The sequence below is a fragment of the Pseudochaenichthys georgianus genome, chromosome 19, assembly GCF_902827115.2.
Source record: "Pseudochaenichthys georgianus chromosome 19, fPseGeo1.2, whole genome shotgun sequence".
NCBI lineage: Eukaryota > Metazoa > Chordata > Actinopteri > Perciformes > Channichthyidae > Pseudochaenichthys > Pseudochaenichthys georgianus.
The window spans coordinates 20,380,325-20,392,750 of record NC_047521.1 but is presented as its reverse complement, the minus strand read 5'-3'; the positions used below and the strand labels follow the sequence as shown (position 1 = coordinate 20,392,750).

The window sequence follows — 12,426 nt, the reverse complement described above, 5'->3', positions numbered from 1 at the left end:
GTAAAGGAAGAAGTAAGAGTGTATGAATACTATGTTACAAGTACAAAAGTGTTGGTATACAAATAAAATAAAACTCCTGAAAGCAAAAGTACTCATGATGCCAATTTCAGAATAAATAATATTACATGTTTTATAATTATGTATGCATGAATGTGTTTTAAAACCAGGTAAAGGTGCAGCTACTTTTAATGACGTTGTGTACTGCAGGGTAGCTGTTGAATTTACTCCAGGTGTAACTAAAGTCTTAATTAAGTGTTGATTAAATATTTCACATCATTATTCCAAATCTGTAAAGTAATTAAATGTATCTTCTTAGTTACTTTATACCACTGGATATAAACACGAATGGATCATGTACACGTGGCAGTCACAAACAACATTTTTTTTATAGACACTTATTATTGCAATCTTTTAATGTGCATGTTGCTGTTTCCGCTAAATGTTTCTAAATCATTCATACATCATGTATCAATGACTGATATGACATAATATGATAAGGGCAGAAAACACATGCACCGCTCTCCCTGGTTCAGCCTCTTTCTCCGTGCGTCCTTACACTCGTTATTACGACTGTAAGCGGCAGGCAACATGGCAGCCTCCATAGAGAGCGTTTGTGTAACATAGCCGGAGTTTGGTACATTTTCAAAGGATTTTGATCTTAGTTTCTTCTGACTTCATTCCGGAAATCAAACAAAAGACCTTCGTCTACTGCCAAATACATCGTAAGTGTAATACACCACGTGATTTGGCATTTTCAACGGACCTAAACATCACTAAATAAGTGTTAGTTATAGCTAACATAGGAATTGATGTGCCAATGTTCTTTAGATTAATGTCAGATATATCTGTTTTACACACTGTACATGCTGTCATATTTAGAGTTGTGACTTATCAGAATGATGAGTATATTCTGTCCTTGAGCTGTTGGGTTTAAACGTTTTTTTTTTATCAGATGTGAAAATACATTTAGCAGCCGTATATTTACAAGGCAAGGTATCATAAATAGTTGTAACCTGTCAGACCTAATGCAACATAAACACTTCTAAATGAACAATCTCAGCATGTGCTAAAACAATCTTAACATGGATGTCTATGCCCTTTTTACAACAACCAAGTACATTATTGAATGCATGACTTTAAAGTTTTACATATACAAATGATTTTCACTATCGAGTAACTTAAATTCAGTTTTTTCCCTGAATCCTTAAGTCATCATGTCTGCATTTTTGACCACCTAACACTCTCTCTACAGGTATGCATCCCACATGTTGACAAAGAAGCTCCCCCCCCTGCAGAGGTTCCTGTCACTGGTTTCCAGACGTGCGAGTCATGCCGGCCGACAGCAGTATGATGTCATTGTTGTGGGTGGGGGTCACGCAGGGACCGAGGCGGCGGCGGCAGCAGCCCGAGTGGGAGCTGAGACCCTGCTGGTCTCACAGAAAATACAAACCATTGGTGAGAAAAAGACAGTGTTCTCTTAACAAAAGAGCGTATTTTTATTTGATTGCAAACTTTTTTCCACCAAAATATGTCCCATGTCTTCCTCCCAGGTGCCCTGTCCTGTAACCCCTCTCTGGGTGGAGTGGGGAAGGGTCAGCTGGTGAGGGAGGTGGACGCTCTGGACGGGCTGTGTGGTCGAGCAGGAGACTGGGCTGGGATCCACTTCTCCATCCTGAATCGTAGTAAAGGCCCCGCTGTGTGGGGCCCGAGGGCCCAGCTGGACCGGCAGCGTTACCGCACATTTATTCAGGTATCAGATGAGGTTTACATTTTCTCTCTTTGGTAGAATGAATATTTGTCTGTGATGCCTCTAACTTTGTGTCTGCTGTTTGTCCTTCAGTCGGAGCTGCTGTCCACGCCCAGGCTGACGGTGTTGGAGGGCTCAGTGGAGGAGCTGCTGTTATCAGAAACAAACCCAGAGGAGCCCGGATCACACCGAGTCACAGGGATACGTTTGGGTAAATCAAATCAAATCAAGTTTTATTTATATAGCACATTTATAAACGATTTTTGGTGGAGCCAAAGTGCTGTACATATAATAAAAATAGCCTACAGTAGAGACACTTTACAGCAAATACAACAGCACAGATTGTTCAGAATATCAGTATGAGAAAAACGACACCCTCTGTCCTTAGACCCTCTGTCCTTAGACCCTCACATCGTACAAGGAAAAACTTCCGGAGAAAACCCACAGTTTAAAGGGAAAAATGGGATTGTATTCCTGTTTTTCATTTCACCCTAAATGTGTCATCATGGTTTCGTTTTTAACTTTGTGCTCATTTTGTTGCGTTGTTTTTTTTTATGACCAACTTTCCCGAATAGAGATACTTAAAGAAGATGACTGGAATGGTGATGGTTTTGCAGAAGTTTGATTTCTGCACCAAACAAAAAAAGAAGCACAGTTTAATCACAGGCTATTCTACCAAACACTGAGACAGACACACCATCGTCTTCCATTCATTCTTTTTTTTACATTTTTTACATTTACAACTTGTAAATGTCATCCTCAATCGGGTTCTCTTTCTCTATGCAATAATTGTATATGTAGAAATTCTGAATGGCATTTTTTTATAGAGAATCTGGAGTTTGTTTGACATTTATTATCAAACAAATGTATCATCCTATTAAAACACTGTTTGGATATATTTGAATAAGTTAACGATCGTGCACTTCCTTCTACATCTTCACAGCAAACGAAGGCACACCAATCTCAGCCAGCTCTGTGATTCTTACTACTGGAACCTTCTTGTCTGGCTCGCTCTTCGTGGGCCAGAGCGAGTCCCCCGGGGGTCGGATAGGCGACGCTCCATCGAGCGCTGGGCTGTCCCACACACTGAGGGAGAGGCTGGGGCTGAGGGTCGGCAGACTGAGGACCGGGACCCCTCCCAGGATTCTGAAGGATTCTGTCGACCTCTCCCTGGCTCAAATTCATCCCCCGGACAGTCACCCCACTCCGTTCAGCTTCCTGAATACACACACACGCTGCAAGGTAACGCTTGGATTATTTCTGGTGACTCCCTGCACTGGATATGGTCCACTATGGAGCTTTGGGAATTATTTCTAATCTTTCTTGCCACTGTTCTCTTTATGATGGGTTTGGATGGTCTGCCTTGTCCACCTGCAGACTCAAACCATTGGCTAATTTGTATGTATAAGGCTTATCTTGACCTGCTTCTTTATTACCTTTGGAAGGATATTTCCCTTAAGTCTGTACTGAACAGGGAAACATTTTAATTTAAGTTTCAGAACCACCTGAATCTTCTGGAGTTAGTGTCAGTGGAGGAATGATTCTTAACTAATTGGAAGCACACCCATCCAGGCAGATGTTTCAAATGTCTTCCGAAACCTTAAAATGAGTTCTGTAACTTAATTTCAATGTTTTATATTCGTTTTTACGTCTGCAGCCGTGTTATTGTCACTGCCAATGTCTTGGCCATGACACTCAGTCAGTCCTTTATTCCGGGTTAAATGTAGTTCAGGAATTGATTACTGTTAGCAATAGCAGTCTACAAGAGGAATTCTTACATATCCTTATAATTTTGTTTTCCTTTTGAAACGTAACACTTCTTCAGCCTGAGGAACAGCTGCCTTGCTACCTGACCCATACTACTCCTGGTGTAGAGAGAGTGGTGAAGGAGAGTCTTCATCTCAACTGTCACATTCAGCAAGACGCCAAGGGTCCCAGGTACACACACACACACACACACACACACACACACACACACACACACACACACACACACACACACACACACACACACACACACACACACACACACACACACACACACACACACACACACACTGTGTTCTGAAACCAAATGTACCAACCTGAGTCCCCCCCTCTCGCAGATACTGCCCCTCCATCGAGTCGCGAGTGGTTCGCTTCCCAGGCAGACAGCACCAGGTGTGGCTGGAGCCTGAAGGGTTGACCTCTGACCTTTTGTACCCTCAGGGTCTGTCTATGACCATGCCCCCCGACATTCAGCTTCGCCTCATCAGAGAAATCCCTCCCCTGCACAGAGCTGAGATTCACACGCCTGGTACACTGCCTGAATCCTGTGTGATCTGCATAGCAACCATTGATTTACAGCACATTTAAAAGTTATTGTGTTCCCTGAATGTTTCTTATATTTGTGTCTTTTCCAGGTTATGGTGTGCAGTATGACTTTGTGTGTCCCACTCAGCTGAGCCCCGCCCTGCAAGTGAAAAGCACCCAGGGGCTGTTCCTGGCCGGACAGATTAACGGAACAACGGGGTACGAGGAAGCCGCCGCACAGGTAGCTGCTTTTGTTTTTGATCAATATGTTCAGAAATTAAAGCTGAGGTCGGCAGTCATTTTTGGGGTGATTTCAAATAAACGTTGGACTCCTAAAACTAGACTCCTGCACCTCTGCTTTTAGGCTTTAGAAAAGATATCCTGTTACGAAAGCCTTTGGCCAATCACAGGTTATCTCAGAGAAAATAGGCTTCCTATGGTCTGCTCTACTTATACAGAGGAGCATGCACATCTCATCGTTAAAAACCTGACACAACGGCGAAATATCCTGCAGGAAAAGTTGCTATTACAGCGTTTGCAACAACTGTATAAACTGCAGAGCAATGACCTAAAAGAAGACGCATCCAAAAAACAGTCAGCAAAGCATTTCCGATATCAAGAGAAAAACGCTTATTTTAGTGGTTGTATTCGAAACCCTCTTTTAATTACCCTGAAACAGATTTCCACACTTTTTGAAACCTTGTTCCCGTCTGTGCAGGGCCTGTGGGCGGGGGTGAACGCTGCCCGCTCTGCACTCTCCATGCCTACAGTGGCATTGTCCCGGACAGAGAGTTATATTGGAGTTCTCATCGATGATCTGGTGAGTCGAGGCGTTACAGAGCCGTACCGCATGTTCACCAGCAGGGCTGAGTATCGAACCTCTCTGAGGCCGGACAACGCTGACCTCCGCCTCACTCTGAAAGGTACGCATAGTTTGTAAGACTTTATTTGTTTTACAGACACGGAACAGAATGACTTGTACCTTCTGTCTTTTAGTTTGTAACACCTCTTATGAACGTTTTCCTGTTTCAGGGTTTGAGGAGGTGGGATGCGTGTCTCCTTTGCGCTACCAGGAGGCTGTGAGAGTGAGGGACAGTCTGCAGGAGGCTCAGGCAGCTCTGCAGACCCTCAGTCTGTCCAGCCCCAAGTGGAGGAAAGCGCTGCCCGACATGCGTATGAGTGAAACCAAGAACACCCTACTGACGTGAGTAACAAATATGTGGAATTGAAATGGACACAATCTGACGTTTAGGATACAGTGAAGTAGTTTGATCCTTACTCTGGGGCTTCTTTTTCAGCGGTATGGACGTGCTGCAGTACAACGACGTGACCTTTGAAATGATGTCATCTGCCTTCCCAGAAAGCCTTTCACGTCATATGGAATTTGCCCAAAGGCTCAAGATTGAAGGTAAAAACTAACTTTGACATCAGGAAAACTTCCGCCTTGATGGATCAGTTCTCCATTATCATTGCCTCAAAACGCTGCTGTTCTTTCAAGCTACCATGATCCATGTCCTTAGTTCTCACTAAAACATCTCTTCTGTTGTTCAGCTGTGTACAAGCCTCACTGTGACCTCCAGAAGAAAGAGATTGAGCGGATTCAGAAGGAGGAGAACATGTCTCTCCCTCAGGACATAGACTATTTAACTCTGCCAGTGTCTATGTCTCAGGAAGTCAGAGAGGTGTTGGACAGAGTTCGACCCAGCACTGTGAGTACAGTGCATTTGTTGCTTGACATTTTTATAATTTGAAAGACCAGAAAAAAAATGTTTGGGGTTATATTTAATATGAATTAATACTCTGTTTTCTTTTTGTCCAGTTGGGTGCTGCAACACGTTTGGAAGGTATGACTCCGGCTGCGATCGTCCATCTCTTGAACTACGTCCGCACCGCAGCACAGAGGGAGAGAAGAACCCAAAGACACCAAAAGGAAGAGATGGAGCGGGAGATGTGTGCAAGAGAGGCGTCTTAACCTCAGTGAAATAATGACTCAGGAAATGTTTTGTAAAAATGTATGTATTTCTGAAAATGTACAAAATAAATTAATGTTTTTGTTTTTCTTTAGATAGACATTTCTTTATATTGTTAAAAAAATAAAACAGTGCAACAAGAAAATAACACACTCTTTCATATACACTTATGCTAAGGAGCCTTCAAAACCTCGAAAGCTACCTAGTTAGGAAATCTAATCTTGTTAGTAACATTACTGTGAACAGCGTTAAACTCCAAGTGACCTTCTCAGCATCACTGCCATTAATAACAATATTCCCGTCCAGCTCAGAAGTGCCTCGAGTGAAGAAACCGAATGGAAACTTCCAGTTAGGCTGTGGCAAGCCCCTGGGGGGTTCTGGGTCAAGTGTAGTGTCGACAAACGTCACCTCAGTGGTTAGAATGATAGAGGGCGACAAAGGACACTGAAAGAAAGATGAGGAGGGTTTTTAGACATTGTCACAGAGCTGAAACATGCTGGGTTAGGGTTGAGTGTTTGTGCCTACTTTGAAACGTTGACACTGGAAGAGGTATTTAGCCCCCAGGATGTATTTCTGGGGAAGGTCGAGGAGACCCTGGCGCGCCCACAGCACTTGGATGGCGAGAGAGTTGGGGAGGACGCAGCCGGATTCACACGTTTCCTGACACAGAGAATACAAATAATGACTGTGAGGTTTCAGATCACCCAATAACATCACACTCAAAGTTGCAAGACTCTCTAGAATACTTTAAATTCCTGAAACAGCTGTACCTCTAGGCTGACGGGACACTCCTGGGCGATTACTCTCGTCCAGTCGGGCTGGGAGCCAAAGTTCATGGCGATCACATCAGGAGCTGCAGGTCCCTGCAAGAGCCCGTACATCTGGGAACGCAGCTCTGAGCAGTTACTCGACGGGGAACTGAACAAAGAGAGTGAAATGATAACGGAAAGATTGACCCATTATTGCATCTTTATAATCTTTAATGCCAGGACTTATTTCCAGCAACTGCAACTACTCTAAAATATAAAGCAATATTGTGTGCTCACCTGAACGTGCAGCCAGTGATGGAGTTGTGTGTGAAGAGGACAGGGGCTCGGCTGTCGGGGTCGGAGGAACACGACCCACTCTGTGACGCCCACAATGTGGTCAGCTAAATCACCGTCAAGGAAATATATTGTATATTGACTCAAATCTAACAGGATAAACGAAACAAGTCAACTTGGAAAGAGGGGAACAGTCGACAAGGCATGAAACTTAAAATGTTAATGAAAGTGAAAAATAATTTGTGGATATGCCCAGTGGGTTCTTCCTTAGCCCATGCTGAACCCTTCCACTAAGTTTAATACAAATTGAGTCAGATATTATTGCTGACAAACTAACACATCACTTTCATGGCAGTCATTTTAAGAGAGGTTCATGATTTAGTTAGTAAGGATACAGGCTTCACTTCTCCATCAAAGCGACCAATTACAGGAGATCCCACTCTGAGTCCGACTGCAGAGGTCGCATCTCCCTGAGTGGGGCTGGGCGAAGCGAGCTGGAAGAGAGAAATGGCTTTAGTGAAAGAGTTGGAATCCTTAGTTCCTTAAGAGATGAAACCTGTGGCTTTGAAGGCTACCTTGAACTGCACCGAGTGCGTCTGCAGCAGCCACTGATTTGGATCCGCATCAGCTAAGACTACGTTCACTGTCGCATACGTCACTTCCCCTCTGCCTGTGTATCCTATGACAATCTCCACCTGGTCAGAACAAAGGGCGATTGATTGGTTTAGTCAATTGTCGTGGAGGGGGCTGAAAACAATCACAATTTGGACTACACTCACATTTTTTACCACATTGACACAGGAGCTGTTTTGTTCACTGGGTGCCGGCCATTCGGACAGTGGAGTCACTGGGATCTGAAACAAGAATGAGTGCAGCACCGAACGGTAAATTCGGTTTACTCTTGGTGTCAAATATTTTTATTTTAATCGCACACTGTACTCTACATGATGATGACTTTCAAAAATCAACACAAGAGGTCATACTCGATAGTTAAGGATACCTAGAAATGTACTATAGATTAAAGATGTTAGTATACTAGAATAAAGAAATACTGTTTCATTCTAAAGGCCCCGACACACCAAGCAGTCACCAGAGAACTCGCCGATTCAACATGTTGAATCGGCCGTGCGTCGGCCACGAAAGGCCAAATAAGGCGTGTCACGGCCGACGGTGCGGTACACACCAAATTGAGTTGGGGCGACAGGGCACGCTTCGTCGTCCGACTAACGGAAACGGCCGATTTCGTCCTGGTGTGTCAGGGCCTTAAGACTACTGTATAATGAAATGCAGGAATAATCCCCAAATGCTAGCGTTGGCAGCTGATTTTGTAAGCTGTATGTTAATTCACTTCATGTGTTTGAAGTGCAAAAGAAAAGTGTGCCTGCTAATATCACGTATGGATCGGTGCTGTATGTAAAATCAGTCACTTACCAGAAAGTCTGAAACTTGATCTGTCTCGACAATTGGGGTCTGTAATAAAAAAGTATTTACGTTATCTGCTGCAAAATTCTCACAAATAATTGTCTACACAAAAGCATGTTGTGCACGCAGTGTGACCTTGATCAGATTAAGGTCGGAGAAGTAAGAGCGGGCGTTGAGAGTTGCGTCTGTGGTGCAGGACTGAGGAGTCAACATGCGAGTGCAAGACAGCGACACAGACCTCATGAACTCTGCAAGAAGAGGAAAACAGAAGAAGAAAGAAATGGTGCTCAATATTGTTTGGATGTAAAGGCACACTTTACCACACATCAAATGTTGGGAATAGTGAATGTTATCAAAATCATAAACATATTAGGATCCCTATTAGCACTAGCATGAGCATTAGCATGAGATTGTCGTGAACTTACTTGCAGGATTGCGGCTGATACAGAATGCAGACGCTGCCCCTGGAGAGGGCTGACGAAGGAAACCCCGCGCGGGCGAGTTAGATAAATATGTCTGGATAACATCATCCACCTACAAATGTGGTGTGAAGAGTTTTATTAAAGATACACTCCTTAATTAAGTTGTATTCATGTATACACGTTTGTTACTTTGAATACTTTAGATACAATATTGTGAGCAGAAAAACGTCATATCTGTAGTGTTTACCCTGTAGAATCCTCTGCTGTAGCTGATGGTTAAAGGTGCTGGTGGGGAGAAGTGGTACGAGTCCCCTAAAGGAGGAAGCTGCTGTGGAGCTGGGAGGGACTGGGGGGATATATCTGTTGGTTCGATGTAGATTTTTAACAGCATCAGAGGACGGTACATACAAGTTGCTTATAGATAGGCTTACAAAATAGGCTGCAACATAATTAGTGATTCTCCTGGTGACAGCAGTGTTTATGGTTACTCTAAATCCTTTAACATTAATATACTGTTATAACATCTACGTACCTTCAGGCCGGACACAAAACAAGGAGTCCGTCACAGTGACAAGAGACGTATTCACGTTAGCCCTGAACATCAGCCATTTCTCAATGCAAACTCCTGATCTGTAAAATTAAATTAAAACTCTTTAAATGCTATAAATAAGTGCTTTATGTGCTGTGGCTTTAGTGCATGTGCAAAAGACTTACATGGCTTTCTGAGGACATCCGGTGAAGACGGTACTCAAGTTCGCAATCCCACAGTCAACTGTATCACAACAGCAGCCGATGTCACAGAAATCAGGGGATAAATCACAGAGACAACCTGGATAAGAACAAACAAAGACTTGTTTTATTCAGGACAACTGCAGTTGAGTTTACAATTACAGAGACACGGGTTTAAAAAGACTACACCAAAAGACAGTATAATCCTTCCGTCCACAGAGTTTATTGTATGAGCACTTTAGTTGTAAAAAAAAAAGGAAATTAAACAAGGATTGTGGCAATTAATCCTATTGGAATAATACAAGATCTAATTGGACATACACACTTAAATGAATACTAATATATGTACAACAAGCTTAATAATGAATCGTCTATTAAGATCTGAGACATTGTTAGTGAATAGTTTCACACAGCAAGTATTACAGTACAGTAGGCAACTGAAAAAATACAAGATTTATAAGTAACAGTCGGTGTTCAAAATCTTACTCAAGTACAAAAGTAACAGCATCAAAATGTACCAAAAGTACTGTTTATGCAAAATGACCAATTTCAAAATAGTATGTAGTATATTACTGGACTATGTTAAGGGATGCATTATTGTGAATATCACTTTAATGTCGATTCAGGGAATGTGGAGCTATAATTACTTTGTATTCTGATGGGGAGATTAGCCCCTAGACTAATGTATGAGATACTTTTGTACTTGTGTAGTAGTAACATTTGAATTGCAGAACTTTTACTTTTAACAGAGTATTCCTACTCTCTGGTACTTCTACTTTTACTTAAATTCAAGATCTGAGTACTTCTCCCACCTCTGAACAAATATATTGGAGTTAAAAAAGTACAAAACTCCCTCAGGATGTAGTGAAGTAGAAGTATAAAGAAACTAAATTGTAATTAGTTACAGGACCTGATAAGATAATATGAAGAATACAAGAGGTAGGTGTGAGTTACCCTCTGAAGAGAGCAGGGGCTGGACGGTGGTTACAGGAGGACCTCCAGTGACCTCAGCGGGGCTTTCAGTGACCATAGAGGGGTTTTCAGTGTCCCCAGCCGGGCTTTCAGTCATGGGGTCCGGGGTGAACGCCTCGGTGGTGGAGACTCCGGTGAAGTCATCCGGCGCTTTACCACCCGGAGCAGGGGTCTCTGAACTGAACGACCCCCCACCTGTAGGGCTGGGGGTAACGGTTGAAGTGACATCCGGGTCTGTGGCCGCGTGAGCCGAACGTCCACACAACACCACCGAAAATATCAGAACTAACGGACACCACCGGCGGGGATTCATTTCTACTCAAAGAGACACAGGAAATCTGATATAATGTTTACTTTACAGTTTGCTGGAGGCATTTCTCGTACATCGCTCGTTACAACTTCACATCCATGAAGTCTTACAGTAAATTATAATAACTTTGAAATAAATAAACTATTCAGGAACCCTGGATGCATTTAGCTTAACATTGCTACACAAGCTTCTTGTTACCAAGGAAGTAGTCACGGCAACTTCCGGTTCTGAAAACGCTACCGTAAATAATGTAAGAGAAGACATGTATTTGTCCAAGTTCTTTATTTTCATAAGCACACAACAATACTATTAAATATGCTTTGTAATCACCCAAGTTAAACCAAATAGAGAATATATGACATTAAATAGGGTAGGCCTTAGTTAAGATAGGCCAAAGCGCATACAGAAATTAATTTCTGGCACATAACATTGCACATCAGTGATTCGGGCGTCGCAGCCATTATATGAGGGTGGGACAAGTCCCCCCCACTTTTTGAAATGATTAGTTTAGACCCCCCCACTTTTACCATGTAGAAAGTCCGTGAATCGGTCTATCCACTCGCCGCACTTTGTAGAGCGCTGTGTCAGTGCTTCACTATCAAATCCATTCCATTTGCTTATTGAGAGAATGCCCAAATCAATGAAAATCCGTACCATGTTTTCACTGCTACTTTGTACCAAGGCAGATTCTCCCATAGCCGCGCGCATGTTCAAGGACTGTTGTCATAGTTGGACAGCTCAGGGGCCTCATTTATAAAGGGATATACGCTCAAAAAATGGCGTACGCCAGTTTCTACGCAATGTTTGCGATTTATAAAATACTAACTTGACGGGAAAACGTGCGGTCCTTAAAGCAAACAGATATTGTTCTAAACTGTATTAAAGTAAACAGGTATTATCTTGAACTGTATTGAAGTGAACATGTATTATTTGGGACTGTTTTTAAGTAATCCTATATATATAAACTTTCTTACATACACTTTCTCAGACACCCTGACACACACAATACACTCCCTGACCAAGATACCAACACACACACACACACACACACACACACACACACACACACACACACACACACACACACACACACACACACACACACACACACACACACACACACACACACACACACACACACACACACACACACACACACACACACACACACACACACACACACACACACACACACACACACACACACACACACACACACTTTCCCAGATACCCTGACACACATACACTCCCTGTCCAAGAATATCAACACACACACACACATACACTTCCTCTTTACCAAACGCACACACATGTCCTTTTCAAGGTTCTTGTTGGGGCCAATACAATGTTTGATACTAATATATCTGTGTACAATGTTTGATTGTTTGAGAAAGAATAGTTTGTGTGAAACCTTCCCTGGGAAATTAATAATTTGTGTGAAACCTTTCCTGGGAAATTAAAGGAGTACAGTCCGGTGGAAGATAAGCAGTGACTCTCCGCTCTAAAAATGTCCATATAT

The 12,426-nt window shown here is 42.8% G+C and overlaps 2 protein-coding genes across 2 annotated transcripts; one reads left to right on the top strand and one right to left on the bottom strand.

Moving 5' to 3' along the window:
- The first annotated feature begins 540 nt into the window (after positions 1-540).
- On the top strand, positions 541-6,103 carry mto1 (mitochondrial tRNA translation optimization 1). Its single transcript, XM_034108078.2, has 13 exons — positions 541-722; positions 1,253-1,455; positions 1,551-1,750; positions 1,841-1,958; positions 2,691-2,989; positions 3,573-3,685; positions 3,853-4,043; positions 4,150-4,280; positions 4,758-4,962; positions 5,072-5,243; positions 5,338-5,447; positions 5,591-5,748; positions 5,859-6,103. The coding sequence occupies exons 2-13, from the start codon at positions 1,266-1,268 to the stop codon at positions 6,009-6,011; spliced, it is 2,040 nt and encodes a 679-aa protein (XP_033963969.1). The 5' UTR covers positions 541-722; positions 1,253-1,265; the 3' UTR covers positions 6,012-6,103.
- Positions 6,104-6,191: 88 nt separating this feature from the next.
- Positions 6,192-11,104, bottom strand: LOC117465162 (tectonic-3-like). The gene is made up of 14 exons (XM_034108079.2): positions 10,580-11,104; positions 9,611-9,725; positions 9,429-9,526; positions 9,144-9,256; positions 8,900-9,008; positions 8,610-8,722; positions 8,484-8,522; positions 7,832-7,906; positions 7,628-7,747; positions 7,448-7,546; positions 7,056-7,159; positions 6,780-6,927; positions 6,535-6,669; positions 6,192-6,453 (listed from the first exon to the last, which is right to left on the bottom strand). Exons 1-14 carry the CDS (start codon positions 10,908-10,910, stop codon positions 6,208-6,210), a joined length of 1,845 nt encoding a protein of 614 aa, XP_033963970.1. The 5' UTR covers positions 10,911-11,104; the 3' UTR covers positions 6,192-6,207.
- Between the last annotated feature and the right edge of the window lie 1,322 nt (positions 11,105-12,426).

Bases quoted from the DNA above. Each gene is read 5' to 3' on its own strand.
- mto1 (XM_034108078.2), top strand. From the start codon at position 1,266: ATGTTGACAAAGAAGCTCCCCCCCCTGCAGAGGTTCCTGTCACTGGTT. The intron at 1,456-1,550 runs GTGAGAAAAAGA...TCTTCCTCCCAG, and splicing joins ACAGAAAATACAAACCATTG to GTGCCCTGTCCTGTAACCCC. The intron at 3,686-3,852 runs GTACACACACAC...CCCCTCTCGCAG, and splicing joins CAAGACGCCAAGGGTCCCAG to ATACTGCCCCTCCATCGAGT.
- LOC117465162 (XM_034108079.2), bottom strand. From the start codon at position 10,910: ATGAATCCCCGCCGGTGGTGTCCGTTAGTTCTGATATTTTCGGTGGTG. The intron at 8,523-8,609 runs GTCACACTGCGT...TTTTTATTACAG, and splicing joins CCGACCTTAATCTGATCAAG to ACCCCAATTGTCGAGACAGA. The intron at 6,670-6,779 runs GTACAGCTGTTT...TCTCTGTGTCAG, and splicing joins AGTGTCCCGTCAGCCTAGAG to GAAACGTGTGAATCCGGCTG.